Genomic DNA, 17,105 nt, shown 5'->3' with positions numbered 1-17,105 from the left:
TTTTCTCGTTGATGTCACATTGCTTACTTTCTACCTGACTGCGAAATATAAACTTGTTGCGAATAATCTCGATGTAAGACCCAATGAAATTTCAACGTCATTTCTCCAGAAAACGGTTCAATTGCGACTCATAGCTTATTTTGAAAAGTTGGCAAGTTGGTCCTCGCGATGAGTAGACGTTTGTAAAACTGTATCATCCAGAGTTGTAGAATTAGGGTGGTCCGGTCAAATAAGTGTATTTTTTATATACTCTGTACATATACAGGCTTTTCCAGAATAATTCCATACCGCCAGACAGGATAAGACGTCAAACAAGAAAAAAAACATTTTTCTTTTCTTCAGCTTATTTTTGCGCGTAAACTTTTTGTATTTAAAGCTAAAGTTTGAAATAGTTGTCGATACTCTGTCACACTGAACGTATTTCATTGTAAGCTAGCTCAAGCAGAAACAAAGCCTTATACAAGAAAACTTCATCCTCTTCCTTTGACTTACTTTTGCATACAGAAAAATCTGCAGTCTAAGTGTGCTATCCTGAGATTCCTTGATTATACATATCTTTTCTAAATTTTTCGTTTCTGTTAACAAAACTTCCATAAATGATAAAGTGCAGGTATTCCTAAAGGAAAAAAATGTAAAGAAACTAAAATTAACGCCCAAACACCCAAAATTTCAACATTAACCCGCCATATATATATATATATATATATATATATATATATATATATATATATATTGTTAAATATGTAAATTCGCACGTTCGTGGGGAGACGCGATCTCGAGAAAGTGCGCCAACGGGAATCGTAAATTCCCGTTACGATTGACTAATCGACGCCACGAATCGTTCAATCCCTTATTTCTTTTGGGATAATGAGGGTAGTTAACATGAAGAGAACGCTGCTATTAACAGATTATTATATATGTCGGAGATGAAAGGAAAATCGGAGCCTTCCCTTTGCAATTTTGAGGAAGCCTTCTAATGCTTTAGCCTAGATTTTATCATAACTGTAATTAAGCAATTGTCATTTGTAATTGTTTGACATTTGTGAAAGCGAAAGTGGGTTCGAGGTGACAACTGGTCGCCGAACGTAGCCACGGTCACGGGATAAACGTTTTGCCTGACGAAGGTGTGGATCGATTGTATTGTTCTCCCTAGAAATCACATAGAATTGTACTTTAGAGATGCTGATATAATGGGACACACGTTGTATTAGGAATCAATCTCCAGACAGAAACAGGTCGTCCCATATAACGTAATACGTTATACCGTCATACCATATAACGTATTACGTTATAACGTCATTCCATAAAACGTAATACGTTATAACGTCATACCATTTAACCTAATACGTTATAACGGTATACCATATGATGTATTACGATATAACGTCATCCCATATAACGTAATACTTTATAACGTCATACCATATAACGTATTACGCTATAAAGTTATAGCATATAACGTTATACGTTATAACGTCATAGCACACAACGTATTACGTTATAACGTTATAAAATATAACGTAATACGTTATAACGTCATCCCATATAACGTAATACGTTATAACGTCATACCATATAACGTAATACGTTATAAAGTTATATCATGTAAAGTAATACGTTATAACGTTATACCATATATCGTTACATATGTCACGACCGGCATACTTCAAATCCGACGGACTGACGATAGAGATAAAGCACTCGGCGACAATGTATATCGCTGAAGTGCCTAATGAACCATCAACATCCCAACGGTCCTTCCACCGAAGGTTCTAGAAGAAAGAGCACGTGGCAACGATCGCGGACGCCTAGCAAATGCACGGACGGTGGGGATGTTGAGGGATGACAAAAGAAAGTAATCGGATCCGACCGAAAGTAAAATCATAAGAGTCAGTCTTAGAAAGTCACGCCTAGAGTTCGGAAGTAGATTGTAAAGTGTAGTGATGTTAGAAAAAAAAATAAAGTTTTCTTTTTTTATTTTTTACCTCAAATTCCTTTTTTATTTTGTTATTTTACGTGACACATACATCGACACTCTGTGTTACCACAGATTTTATACGAAATAGTGAAATTGGAAATTGAATACTGTATTCAGAGTTAAAATATAATGCTATATGGAAATGAAATAGCACTTCAAAGACTTGATAGATTTCGTTAATAAAATAAAGCAAAATAAATCTTTAATTCACTCACTACGAATTTATGGTATTGATTAAAATCAATGAATGTAGAGTTACTCCCGATTAAGGGTACAACTGTTATAAATTAAGAGCATAATTACATTGAATTAATGGGAAAATGTTGTTATAAATTATTGGTATAACTGTTAAGAATTAATGATGTAATTGTTTTAGATTAATGGCTTAAATGTTATAAATTAATGGCTTAGAAGGTATAAATGAATAGCTTAAATGTTATAAATTAATAGTTTAAATGTATAAAATAACAGTTTAAATGTTGTACATTATTGGCTTAGATGTTGAAAATTAATAGCTTAAATGTTATAAATTAATGGCTTAAATGTTATAAATTAATAGTTTAAATGTTATAAATTAATGGCTTAAATGTATAAAATAATAGTTCAAATATTGTAAATTAATGGCTAAGATGTTGTAAATTAATAGCCTAAATGTTATAAATTAATAACTTAAATGTATAAAATAACAGTTCAAATGTTGTAAATTAATGGCTTAGATGTTGTAAATTAATAACTTAAATGTTATAAATTAATAGCACAAATGTTGTTGAGAATTGTGGATCTTTGAAGTCGAAATAATGTTATAAGAACACTAAATTTATACTGAGGATTAATTTTAAAATAGTAATATATTTATTTCATGGACGATTTCTTATATATTCATCGATACACACTTGCACGCGTCTCAGCACTTTCTTCTATACCCGACTGTTAACGGACTGAACAGTTTACATTCATCTGTTTTCGAGACGCCGCGCACACACATACATCCACACGCTGATATTCACATACAAGTATCTCTACTACACATTTAACCCAGTCCAACACAGAAAATTATACATATCTCAACAAATGTTATAAATTAATAGTTTAGACGTTATAAATTAATTGCTTATATGTTATATATTAATGGCTTAAATGTTATAAATTAATAGCTTAAATATTATAAATTAATTTCTCAAGTATTGTAAATTAATGGCTTAGACGTTATAAATTACTAGTTACAATGTTGTTATTTGATATTTTTTTTTATTTACCTTATATTTAAATTCTTCTTGGATGTTCACTGTCCGGAATTTCAGGCACGAAAGAGCTCACGCGCGACTTCCGCGTTCCTTATATATCTTGACAAGGTGTCGAGATGTCAATTAAACGTTAACGATCTCTTGACATAGCAAAGGACGGGTTTTCCATTATAACAAAATAAAATTGAACAATTTCTTAATTTTTATCGTAAATTGGCGCCTTCGACGATTTAATACGCTATCCATTTTTATCATTTTAATAGTTTCTACAAACTAAGACTAAATTCACACCTCCTTGATACTAGTTTTCGACTATCAATTAGTTTGAACAAAAAGGGAAAAGAGCCTAACGGCAGTCGATGACGTTACTGTGAAATATGTTATGGTATTTAAATAATCAGCCAGATAAAATTCATATTAATCATTATATTATATTATCGATATTCGTTCATTTACTCGTGCTAATTACAAAATAAAATGTTCTCTTTTCTTGAATAACACCTACATCACCGTCTGCGATATTTAAATTTCTTATTTAATGCTTATTTAAAAGTCAGGTACCTTTTTAATTCCTCTCAAGTTAAACGAGTAAATTTACTCGTTATAGTTGTAACATAAAATGGCTATTTTCTTCAATACCACTTGCATCGCTGTACGTGATACAAATATTAATTATGTATCGAATAATATGTACCAATTGGCTGTAATCGCGGTTAGGTATTTCTTCGTTTGATCTATCAAGAGATCTATTAGGCTATTAGCGAAAGACTTATTGATTCCTCAAAGATGTATCTTAACTTAAATCTTAAAGATTAACTAAATGATTATATTTGATTAGTGTTCGACAGTGTCTATCATATTCAGCCATCTTATTTTATAATTGATACTGCTCGGATCAATTATTTTATAATAAATTGCAGATTATGCCACGGTATATTATAAGATATTTGTCTATAGCTCTTTTTTTCTAATTCATTGATTTTATTATTAGTCTCGTTGGTTTTTCCTGTGAGTATCTGCTGTACGTACATTGGAAATACATAATGGATACGTACATTATATATATATTTTAAAATATAAAAATAAAAAATTAACAATACTATTATAAATATTGCTATTATAATTAATTAATAATAATTTAATTAGATAATTAAATTAAAATAATTTATAAATATTTAACGTAATAAAATAAAATTTTTTAATAAAAAATTGAAATTTTTTAATAAAATTGATAAAAATTGAATTATCTTGTATACAAGTATATATTAATATATAATTATTAATTTTAAATATATTAATTTTAAAATCTTTATACATATATTTAATTTTATAAAAAAATTAAGATATAAATATAAATATTTTAACTTTAAATTGAAAAAAATGCATTATATATAATTAAATATTTATATATAAAAATTAATATAAATTATAAATATTTTATTATCTTGAGATATATAATTAAATTATTATTAATAATAGGTAATATTAATTTATAATTATTTATTTATTTATATATATATATACGTCGGGTTTACATTAGAATTAGGGTTAGGGGCGTGAAACGAATCTTCGTTTGGGTTACACGTTGTCGTTATGCAATAGAGAAGACATTGACTAGTGCAAATACGATTACCATAGAACCGGACAAATAACCGTGGTAATTAGATACTCGAGAGACTAATGACAATGATCCTAGGTTCAATAACGAATCCGCGGGCAACGGGACGGTAGTCCTACGCACTCGCAAAAAATCTAAGTCGGATTCTGTGTTAATATTCGCTGACCGTAAGGAGTTAATCCTTTTTTGTCGATGAGACTGCAAGAGAGAGAGACTTTCCGACCCGGTGATACCCCAGAGGAAAAATATGACGGGGTGTGTCTAAGGACACGAGATCATCGGATTCGTCGGGGACATCCTACGTTCGGAAAGTAAGGGAAATTGACGTTGCTGCTAATTGGCCAATCTCCATATCGGTAGTTAGAAAAGGATGCTAGCCGCCCTTGAGGGAGGGTTGCTAGTGGGAGACGTCGTTCGTGGAAAAATAGGTCTCTCCTGTCTTCCCGTAACTGGGACAAAGACTGTATCTGTTGAAGGATTTTAGGTAACTAGATATTAGTGTTTATGACGGTCCTCGGGCTAGCCGATCACGTACTGTGGAGACGCGTCGACATCTGGTAAACATCCTGCCCGGAGAATAGGATCTGCGTGTGGCGAGCTACGGGACAGAAACCGTTGGAATGTTTACTGCCATGTGCCGCTACAAATCTTTCTTTTAAGGAGAGCTATAGGATTACTTAATGCCTTTGTTAGATGGAGAGTTCGTCCCGTTGACCGTGTGGCACCAATTACCTCTCAGAGAAAAGACATCGACTCCCGACTGTCGGACGCAAACGCCGCGACGCATCTTAGTCCCCATCAGAGATAAGGCCCCAACCCCGACTTTCGGACTCCTTGGAATCCACACCAAACCCCCCAACATCCCCAAGCCAGGGTGTATATAAGCCGAGACTTCACCCAGCCCGGGGAGTTCTCGTTCTAGTTGCTGTTCTTGTGCAACACCCCTTTCTCTGTTCAACGTTATTCTACTGTAAGTGCCAAAGTCATAATAAAGTTCGATAAAAGAGAATTAATAGTTGGGCTACGACTCAGCTTTCTTTTCTCTCGCAACCCAAGTATCCATTTTACGTGACATTTTGGCGATCCGTGCCAGGATCCATCAACTTCAAGAAAACGAAATTACGCATTTCGGATGCGATCGACTGCAGATCAGCTCACTTTGCGTGAAAACGACTTCTACGGAAAGCGGACTACGGTCATCACCAAAACTGAAACTGGTCACGAAAAGAAGAATATTCAGGTAAAGAACTGGATTCTTTTAAATATTATTGTACTCGTCGCAATAGCTTCGCTAGTACAGACTCCAACAACAGTACAATAACCACTATGAGCAAAAAATCAGAAGACACATCTTCTGTTAGCCCTATGGCTACTGGTGTGGATCCAAGTATTCGGGCCATACTAGACGCTATGCAGAAACAGAACGAAATCAAGTTAAGAAAACTGTTAAAGGAGACTATTAAAGCAGCGACTAGTCGGAGTTATCAGGGTAGTTTAGTTTCTAATAATTTGAACAAAAGCTTGGAGAAAACAGACGTTACTGTAGGAAATGAAGAAATGGTTTTGAAAGAATTTACAAAAGAATTGCAGTCTAATGTAGAAAATTCTTATGAAAAGAAAGTATCAATTGACACCGCTTCACAGGATTATATTTTTATTAAAACAGACTTAATGTTTGATGTCAATAGCTCAACAGAATACCAGAAAGAGTCTGTGAAACGAAGGAAAGAAGATATTGCAGTATTGTATAATGATTTGTCACCATCTTCGTCACAAGATACTCAAAATTTACAAGAATGGTTTGACAAAAAAAGTAAAAGTTTAGGAGAAGCAGAAAAAGATCATAACAAGAAGGATAATATTTCAATGAGAAATATTTTGGACGGCGATACAAATAAAGAAAACCAAATTGAAACGAAGGAATTAGAAGCAGTTAGTAAATCAACTGCTGAAAATGATACAAAATCAATAGACAACGTTGAACAAAATATATCATTAGAATCCATACAAAAAGCAAGAGATAATGCTTACAATAATGAACATTTGCTTATAGAAGAAGACCAAATGATGACAGCGAAAAATGCGTGTGACACTACAGAATCAAAAACTTCAGCAGATCTTATGTCGAGAAATTTAGATGCTAATACACAAGAGAAGTCTTTAGAGAATAAAGATGACAAGAATCCATCTCCATCTATGTTAGATAGTAAACGGAACAGTCGTTATAATGTTGCTGCAAAGCCTGCTACTTCGCCAAAATTTGAAGAAATTGTTTATAATCAAACCAGACAATCAAACACAAATAAAATTTTGCGAAGCGCTTTAAAGACGAAATTAATCGAAGACAAGTCTGAAATAATTAATAAACAAAAGGCATCGGAAAATGTAGAAAATAAATTTGCCAAAGAAGAAAAAAGAGGTGCTAAACAAAAATCAATTTCAGATAGTGAAAACGAAACAACTGATACTCGTCAACGAAGGGAAGTTCTTTTAACGAACACAGCTAGTGATAGCGATAGGTATAAATCTGTAGAAAATGATAATGCAGTAACGGGTGTAATAGCAACTGATGAAGCGAAACATAGAGGCAGACCTAGGAGATCGGATAAAGTCGAAGTTAAAAAAGATGAAGATACAAGGAAGATCCTACAAAATGAGAAGGGTGGATTAGAAGAACAAAGAAAACTCGAAGAAAATACAAAAGAAGAAACTGCAGAGACAGAAGTCAATTCAAAAGGTATATTAAATAATAAGTGCGATTTACTTGATACCGAAAGAGCTATTGAAATTAATGATACGGTTCAAGATATTAAATTTACTGAAGGTAGAAGCCGCACTCAAAATGATATGGAAGATGTAGTAGAAGATTCACAAGAATTATCTAATAAAACTAAGTTATCAGAAATAAGGATTGCACTTAACAAAATTGAATATACAAAAACTATTTTACGGAATAAAAAGAATTCATTAGAGAGAGAAAGAGGAGTAAGGAAAAAGAAGAAAATGTACAGACAGAAATTATTTCAAAAAATATATCAGATGATAAATGTGATTTGCTTTAGAAAAAAAAAATATTATCCACAAACTACATTAGGAATTTATCTATTTTAGTGAGGAGAAAGAGAAAGGATAGAGGAGTTGATCAATAGACTGTGGATTTTGAAGCGTTTATGAAAAACTTACAATTTTAATAAAATATTCAATGTAAAGTCTTTGTTATAATATTCAGATAGATAGATGAAAAAAACTGAATTTGCATAATTACTCATGGCTTATTGATCAATCATGCGACTCGTTCAGAGGTAACTCGAGTTGTAAAGGCGACAATTTATTAAAAATGGTATATCTGACGTACGATGCATTTGCTCATGTTAAACTATTTAAATAAGTATAAAAATCACGCAAAAAAAATCTACTGAGAATAATGTTGAACTAGTTAATAATAATAAATCATATAGTGAAACACAAACCTTAAATCAAGATTTTAAGTTCAAAAAAAAAAAAAGAAAAAAAAAGAAGAAAGAAGTTGATAAAATGACAGCAACATGTAGCAGCAGGCGAGAGAAAATAAGCCAAATTTCTAAAAGAAGAAACGATGCTCAAGAACTCGAAATTTCTCGAGTGGATATGCTAAACAACGAATTTAATGAACAGTTGAAAGAACGTGAAACAGCAATAGAAGACTTACATCAAATGTTAAAGCATCAATCGGAAATTCATAAAGTTACCTTAAATGAAGCAAGTTTGAAAATAGGAGAACTCTCTGATAAAATTAAATGTTTTAAAGGAAAAGATAGCCAGATACCGAAACGTAATGAATTACTCGAAGAAGAACAGAATAAATGGAGAAATTTAGAAAAAATGATTACAGAAAAACTTGAAGAAGAAAAATCCCGTTAGGAAACAGCTGAAGACGAAGTGAGAAAGCTTTCCAAATATAACGAGCAACTTCTAAAAGATTATCAAGAAATCCATAAAAAAAGAAAAAAAAGAGAGAAAGGAAATACGCTGAGGTTGTTCATCATAATCACAGGTAAAGAATTAAACATGTACCTCAACTGAAAGATAAAATCAATCGACAGGATTTATATGCGAAGAACATAAGAGCACAATATATAGAACAGCACAAGATGATCGAAAAATTGAGAGCAAAAGGAAAACGTGTGCATAATAAAGGTAAAGAGAACACATAATGTATCTTCACCAGGGGCGCGTGATCCAAAATTAAATAATAATAAGTTTGAATAGGTTAGAAATAAAAGGTTTTGTTACTGAAAAGTTAGAGAGATTTCATGACAACAAAAGCATTGCCTGTGCAGAGTGCAGTGTATCAATGTGCACTAAAAATGCAAGCAACGTGACGATTACTTTTAGAACACCACAAGCACCACGAAAACACAATCAAGACCAAACAAGATCAAGTTCAAAAGTGAAGTTACGTGAGCTTATTACTGCTAACGACCAAAAATTGAATTACGATCCCGAGCATCAACTCGCTGATCTTCAAGTAGAATGTTCCGACAAAGACAGGACGACACAAGATTTCGAGAAGCACATAGAGGACATGAAGGAGGAAGTGCAAAAATTAGAATTGCAACTCGACGAGTTACAAAAAAAAAACACACACACACGCACGTAAAAAGAGTTCAATCTTTTGGAATACAAATTGAAGAACTAACAATAAAATTAGAAGAAATAACATAAGTCACAAATATGAAGTTGACTTGCTGGAACAAAAAAAAAAAGGCCAAACTTAATTCATGTGTTGGAATTCATCACTTGGAAATAATTATTCGTATGATATTCAAATGATTCTAGCCATAAAATAAATTAAAACGATACCTGTCAATGATATGCAATCTGCGTATGACGTCAACCTCGATCTATGCTTATACAAGAAATTTTATCAATCAATGACTAGATATACAATAATCAAATATTATAAAATTTCCTGAAAACCTTTAGGTGTTAATATTAAGGTGTTAATATCTTTAATATTTGCAAGTTATTGTTTAGCGCTAATTAGTTAGAATGTAACAAGTGGTGTACCAGAATTGAGATAATTAAGCCACACGAACAATCTTATTTAGATCTTTTTAATTTTTTAATTCTCTTTTGCTCTAATACTTCGTAAAATTAATCTTCATTAGCTACTACACTTCATAGAATAACAAGAGATAATTTTTCTTATATAACGTTTCATTCATAAAATCTATCATTAAAGTATATCTTCATAAAAATATCATTCCATACTAACGGTATATTTGGTGTCATACGAGATAACAGTTACCAGTGATGACATATGTAACTTTATAAAGATATATCGTTTTATTATATATTAAAAGAATGTACTCATTGCTGCTATATTTCAGATGAAAAAAAGGAGGCAATGATTTTACAGTAAAATCGTTCGTTTACAACTGATTCATTTACATTTCATGATAATACTGTGCATTCTGAATATGCTATGATTTGGTTTAAAATAATAAATAGTCCATTCTTGCATACTATTGCTCCAGCTTTACTTGTATTTTCGATATTGGTATAAATAGAAAGACAATTAATGTCGTTCGAGTCTATTTTCGGATCATTTATATTACGTTTAATCCATATAGTTATTATATGAGAGTATCGTAAAATTTGGAAGAATAAAACGTTCGTACAGGATGTACATTTTATAAGAACTCCAACAAATCTGCGTGTGCACCTAAAATACAAACTGATAGTGATTGTTCATAAGTTTATATACATTATCTAATGTCAATCGAAGGTATCAATTCTTTTTCTCCATAAGAGTACTTTTTCATTTATATGTGTTCAAAAATACATGTGTTCAACCGTGAAGCATATGTCACCTACAACGAAAAAGAGTTTTCCTATACTTAATATTTCCTTTATATACCTATGAAAGTCTATTCTTCGCGTAGTATGAAATTATGAATAAATCTGGAATATTGTTCAATCTGAAAAGAAAAATAACTTATTGACATCATTCATTGATACGAGATTCAGAATGTTTGTTTTGTCTTGCAGAGAAAGAAGGCAGCCCTTTCTTTTAATGTGAAATAGAAAGCGAAAATTTGAAAACAGATTTTTTGGAAATTTACTTGCAAATATCGTTTTCAATATCGTGATTTTCTTCCCAATGGTACTGTACTTTCAAATTTTCCAGTATCCCTCTAAAAACAAAAAGTCGAACCTCGTTATCATTAACATAGGCATTACAAGGAAGAGAAGTATTAGAAAGCAGCTCCTTTTTATTATGGATTTCTTTATAATCGTGTAAATAAGAAATTCCGGAAATTTTTTCCTCAAGAATTTAATTCTTGTGTTTTGATTGATAATTATTACACTGCATACTAACTTTTCGCATACTGTTCGCGTCTAACAATTTCCTAATAATAACTACTTCAAAATTACATATGTTCTTGCACGAATTCAAAAGTACGTATGATACAATTACAATTGATTCTAAAATAATAATTATTTAAAGATATTAAGATACTAATTAAACGTTTCACTATATTTCAAAATCTGGAACAACAAATTTTTATTTATAAAAAATGAAACTGTCTTTATATATTCTTTGTCATGATGCTATTTCTTATTACCATGTCGACATTTTTTAAAATTCATTTTGTTATCTCTACGCAATATGAAAATTCATATACTGCTTAATATTTTTTACATATTATCCATCCACCGCATGATATCTCCTGAAAAATCAAAATATTAATGTTATATTATTACAATGCTTCTTAAATTTCAATTTTTGACAAATTTGAAATCCAATATATTTTGCACAATTATTATTTATCAAAAAATTCTAAGTTAGTAACTTTCTTTTCAAATGGCAAATAACATATACTTTGACTTACCTGTAACTATTTGCTCCTAATCATCATTTCCTCTTATAGAACATCATTATTGTTCTTATAATTACTACCAGTGTCATAGATATTGTAGTGGCTACAACTGAATTAATAGAAAATGATAAATAACTGTGTATAACACTAACACATAACTGTGTATAACAATGACACATAACTTTTACTTACATATCAGTCGATAAGGGATTACTGTGATATCCTGTTGATGTTTCTTAAGGCACTTGATTAGGTGTGATACGGTATCATTCCTTATGGTATACTGTAGATAAGTATTTTAGAAAATGACAAGAATAAATCTAAATTATTCAGAGGTTCCAGTTTCGGCTTAGACATAAATACAGGACCATTTGCAAAGAAGAAAGGGTGCGTTTCTACAGCCTCGTTATAGTAACCATGAATACCAATCTCTGAATTACTGGTTACTAAACATAAATATCCTATAAAATTTAATATATTTCTTTAATTTTTAATACATACATGAGATAGTAGTTCTAAATTATGAATCATCCTACCTGTGATATTACACTTTTCCTTATAATATCATCACTCAAGTGAACAACATTAAGATCATGTAAACCATGTCATCCTATCTTACTGTGAAGATACTTAGTTATGTTATCTAACGTTACAAAAATATCATCAAATTCAAGTCCTTTTATTCACATCACATGGCCACGGCGATCTGGTTCTTCGTTATATAATGTTCTAAAATTTGTCGTATATATATGATGTACAAACCGTGATATCAAGGTATCAGTTCTTCCTTCCCAAGGGACAGTTTCATTAAAATTCTGATAGAATTAAAAATTAATCATTAATATTCTAACAATCATATATGTTAAATACATTATAGTCAATGATATATACCTGAGCGAATGTAGGGGTAATTCCTTGACAATTATAAATGTCATCAGCCCACATCATTGTGCCACTTCTTTGTACTCCAGCCTCTAGATTAACAGCCTAAACAAACATACAAAATTTTATAGAAGCTATACAAAATATAGTATATACGCGCAATATTGAAGCGTTCAAGGGGATATAAAGGTAATGTACATCACATACACGTGTACTCTCATGCAACAAAATACAATTAGATTTAATAGTATAAGCTCTTTTATTCATCATAATAGATTGGAAATTTAAGTGTCTTACGAGGGTGAGTAAAAAGTTACCCGCTCTGTCGGTGTAGAATTTATTTTAAGCAATTGTCAAAAAAGACATACATCATTTTTTGACATAATCACTCAATTTCTGTATACACTTTGTCCATTTGCTGAAGGACCTTCGTATTTTCTCATTAAAAAATGTTTTGGGCTGAACTGCGAACCACGAATGCATCGTCGTCTTCACCTTTTCATCAGCTTTGTCGGCATCCATCTTGCACAAACTTTTTAAAACCCAAATCTGTCGTGCACTATTGCTTAAGCAGAGCCGTGGCTGATTTGCAAATGATTTGCCACATTATCCAGTGTCACTCGTCTATTCCATAGAGCATAAGTTCATGAGCACGTTCAATGTTGTCATCGTGGATGTGGACGGGCGTCCAGCTGTTTTTTCATAACACTTGTGCGATCTTCTTTGAACTTTTGTGCCCATTCAAACACACTTCGTGACAAAACACTTTCTCCATAATGTGCATTAAATCTTTGATAAATATAGGCATCAAACATAACCTCCGACCACAAGAAACGAATCACAGCATCCTGCACTGTTTTCCTGCAAATCACCATTGCAAAGCGCCATTACTCGCGCAACGGTCACAAACGAATAGACGTAACACAATGAAACCTACGCAGCAGCAATGAACAGATATTGACGTCATACGAAGAATGCAGATGGATAAATACGGTGGACAGAAGTTTTAACTATCTGGAGTGCGGATAAATTTTTGCCGAGAGTCGTATAGGAATCTATAATCTGTAAGTACACCTTTGGCTGAATGGAAATTTCTCTTACATATAGTCAAAAATGCAGAAACAGTGTATTGAATTGGAAAGTGATAAAAAATAAGTGAAGTTTCGAGGTTGCATGTGATTGCATGAGTACACAGGACGTTTTTAGCGAATAAAAAATAATTTTGAAAGACACGAGACTTATCTTGTATTTTATGCACTCTCTGTGTCCGAATTTCCAGAAGCTCTCTATCTTATGAAGTGTTTTAGATTAGCCGGAAAATTTTGTATGTACATACAAGAAGTATACGATCTAAGTGGAATATTCCATTATTCTCTTGATACAACAGAAACGAAATTTACAGAACTTCTCAGAAAGTTGGTTTATTATTACCAAATTAATAGAATTAATATACGTTTATCATCTTTACATACCTAAGTCGTGGAGGTTTATCGTGCGTAAAAAATTAGTGTCGTTTCAAAGTTACATTTCGTACATTTTAAGCCTATAATTTGTAACGTACAAAACAATGTAAATTTGAGCTGTTTCTTATCTCCACAATAAGAAAATCCAACTTTACGTTTTTTACACAATGATATTTATGGAACAGTAATATCATATTATTGCATCGCTTGGAGAATGAAGTCAAGGTACGATGTGACCCTAGTGTGAACGCTGGGATACCCAGCTGTGCCGCACTTATAAGCATAAGACACAATACCTATTAAATACGAGGTTAATTCATGTTGTATCAGCAGTGGTCCGCCGCGGTCAGCCTGAAAGGATCGTTAAATTTTTAATCAAAGATACTGAAATATATCGATCGAATTGTATTGAAATTATACTTATATACAGTAATAATCTTCTATTGATTTGTGTATTGAAATACTCCAATTTATAATGTACATGTTATATGTATTTTGAGCAAAACTAAGATTAGAAGGAAATTAGATTAAATACCATAATGAGGTGTGAGAAGTGGGCAAAACTATTAAATTGTGTTTATCTATTATTTTTAATGTTTAAGATGTCGATTTGATGTTAATTCGAATTGACGTGTCTTCAGATACCGTATAGTTTGTAGTAACTCTGTAACTTAATTACCGTACAAGAATCCTCTCCACCCTGAGCATGTTCGGCGCATATTATACCATCAGTGATATCAGGTGCATTAGGAAATTTGGAATAAGCTATTTTGCATTCGGCGTTCTTAATCACTGGCATTTGTACTTCCATTAATGCATTACGTCGTGGTCGTCCTACGAAGAAAATAAGAAAGATATTTAAGACTGAAACTGTTTAATTTTGTTATAAAATTGATATCACTTAATAAATCTTAATGCTCCCTATCCAGCAAGAAGGGGGTTATAGCCGACGAAGTTGCTCTTTCGTAGGGGCTCTTTCGTACAAATGGGATATACGTACCCTGAAAAATAAAAAAATAAATGAAAATGCAGGAAACGAATGACCAAAAGTATGAGAAAGAATTGTACACGCTTTATGACACAATATATGTGTACAGTAAGAAATTTCAGGATATGATACTTCAGTAATACTCAATAGCATATATATATATATATATATATATATATATATATGCTATTTGAGGACTTACTCGAAAATGGCACCTCCTCCACCAATCTAAGAATGGCAATATTATGATTGTGTATGTTTTCTATTCCATCCATATGTGCACAATGTGCTGTGGTCAAAACATGCCTAGCCGTTATCAGGGAACCTCCGCACTTCCATAGTGGTTTGTCTGGGTTTCGGGGATTACGAAAACCTAATGCAGGGATCCATGGCCAAGCGCCTAAAATGCAATAGTCATAGTTGTGAATATACATAATTTTTTCTCACATAATGAGTAACAACGATTATTACCTATTCGATATTCGATCATACAGCAGACGATAAGTACATACGTACAAATACTCTGAAATAGAGATTTGATAAAGACAGAAATTAAATTTTTATTCCAGTGGAATACAAATTATTAAATAATTCTATATAATTTCTATTTGAACTATACTGAACTATAAAGTTCAAACGTGTAATTTCTGCCCTAACAGTTTTTGATCTCTATCCATATTATTACTCCTATATCAATTTTTTATTTCAAGCAAAAAGATACTCTTCCTAACATGAAGTAAAAGAAAGAAATAATTCAAGTTAATAAGTAAAGTTACTACCGATAAAATCATAGCATTATTATTTAGTCTAATTGAAATGTACATTGATGTGCTGTTTAATGCCTTTAAAGTTCATTCTTTGCAGTAAATGGCTTATTATTAATCGGAAAGAAAGACATAAAACGTACCAAGTTCAGCTGGTTTACCATCGACCACCCTGGTATGAGAGACGTTGCTAAAACCACAGTATGGTGGTCGCCAAGCCTTATACTTATACACAGTTTTTATTAAAATTTCTCTCTTCTCTTTGTTTGGATCGTCCGGACAGCAAACGATCGTAACATTGCCCTGGTATCTGCACACTGATCGTCTATAAAAATCGGTGGCTGTACGGTACTGTATCTGCCATATTTCTTGCAGAGGTTTAAATTTTCTGTAGTCAAGGCACCTGCCTTCTTGATTGTCCGGTGTGGTACATTCTGGATCAAACAATTTTAAAACATTTATACAGTTCAAAGATGCGTAAGAAAGCGACACCGATTACTCAACTTTCGAAGTAAAAAGCCGATCAAGTCCACTGGATTGCCCTACAGACACGTATTAATCCGTAAGAGTTAGTCATCATGTTGATAATAATTATCTAAAGAAACTTTTCACGTGAAAATATAAAATTTTAATTGATTAGATATTGTGTTAGCCATACTTAAGAAAGAAAATGAAAATGAATGAAATGAAAGAAAAGGACTACCTTCAACCTCATTTTTTAAATAAACACTTTGTCAGTTTTGCGGTAAATAAATTCTTAGGAATTCAGGACAGTTTTTAGTGAATCATTTTGTTTCGACCGTTCACGGAGAGACGCGATCGCGGGATAGCACGTCAACGAGAGTTGTAAGTTCCCGTTACGATTAAATAATCGACGCCACGAACTGATCGATCCCCTTATTTCGATTATGATAATAAGGGTAGTTCAATGAAATTCCACAGAATTAACACAAATAAATTAATGTTTATTTCAACAACTTATTAACTAGAAAGATATAAGAGGAACAAAAAAAATGTAATTGCGTTTTGGTTGATAAGTAATGCGCGACATACCACATGTGTTGACGGTTCGACTTCTCGAAAAGTTCTGAACGCCTTTCGATTTTTTTCGTTTTTTCTGGAAGGCGACCCCCACTACGTTCGGATCACGCCACATTCTTTTACTGCGAGGTAAAATACGGGCCACGAGTCGACGTTTCTGGAAGTCGCCCTGCTTAATGAACCACGCGCTTGCCATTACAATGTTTGTTTGCCGGGCAGACGCGACGATTCGTCTGCGACATTATAGTGGCGCGATCGATA

At 32.4% G+C, this 17,105-nt stretch overlaps 1 protein-coding gene across 3 annotated transcripts; it reads right to left on the bottom strand.

Moving 5' to 3' along the window:
* Window positions 1–10,249: 10,249 nt before the first annotated feature.
* On the bottom strand, window positions 10,250–14,939 carry LOC143304271 (venom serine protease Bi-VSP-like). 3 transcript variants are annotated; one of them, XM_076626684.1, is made up of 8 exons: window positions 14,731–14,939; window positions 14,348–14,402; window positions 12,906–13,449; window positions 12,598–12,693; window positions 12,243–12,521; window positions 11,899–12,167; window positions 11,719–11,815; window positions 10,250–11,556 (listed from the first exon to the last, which is right to left on the bottom strand). In XM_076626684.1, the coding sequence occupies exons 1-3, from the start codon at window positions 14,860–14,862 to the stop codon at window positions 13,427–13,429; spliced, it is 210 nt and encodes a 69-aa protein (XP_076482799.1). In that variant the 5' UTR covers window positions 14,863–14,939; the 3' UTR covers window positions 10,250–11,556; window positions 11,719–11,815; window positions 11,899–12,167; window positions 12,243–12,521; window positions 12,598–12,693; window positions 12,906–13,426. The 3 variants fall into 3 exon arrangements, with proteins under 3 accessions (XP_076482799.1, XP_076482796.1, XP_076482798.1); XM_076626681.1 differs by lacking the exons at window positions 14,348–14,402; window positions 14,731–14,939 and adding an exon at window positions 13,526–13,615 and having other exon boundaries at window positions 13,084–13,449; XM_076626683.1 differs by lacking the exons at window positions 14,348–14,402; window positions 14,731–14,939 and having other exon boundaries at window positions 12,957–13,096.
* Window positions 14,940–17,105: the final 2,166 nt, after the last annotated feature.

This window comes from Bombus vancouverensis, unplaced genomic scaffold (genome assembly GCF_051014615.1).
Source record: "Bombus vancouverensis nearcticus unplaced genomic scaffold, iyBomVanc1_principal scaffold0029, whole genome shotgun sequence".
NCBI classification, from domain to species: Eukaryota; Metazoa; Arthropoda; class Insecta; order Hymenoptera; family Apidae; genus Bombus; species Bombus vancouverensis.
This window is presented reverse-complemented; position numbering and strand designations above follow the sequence as displayed.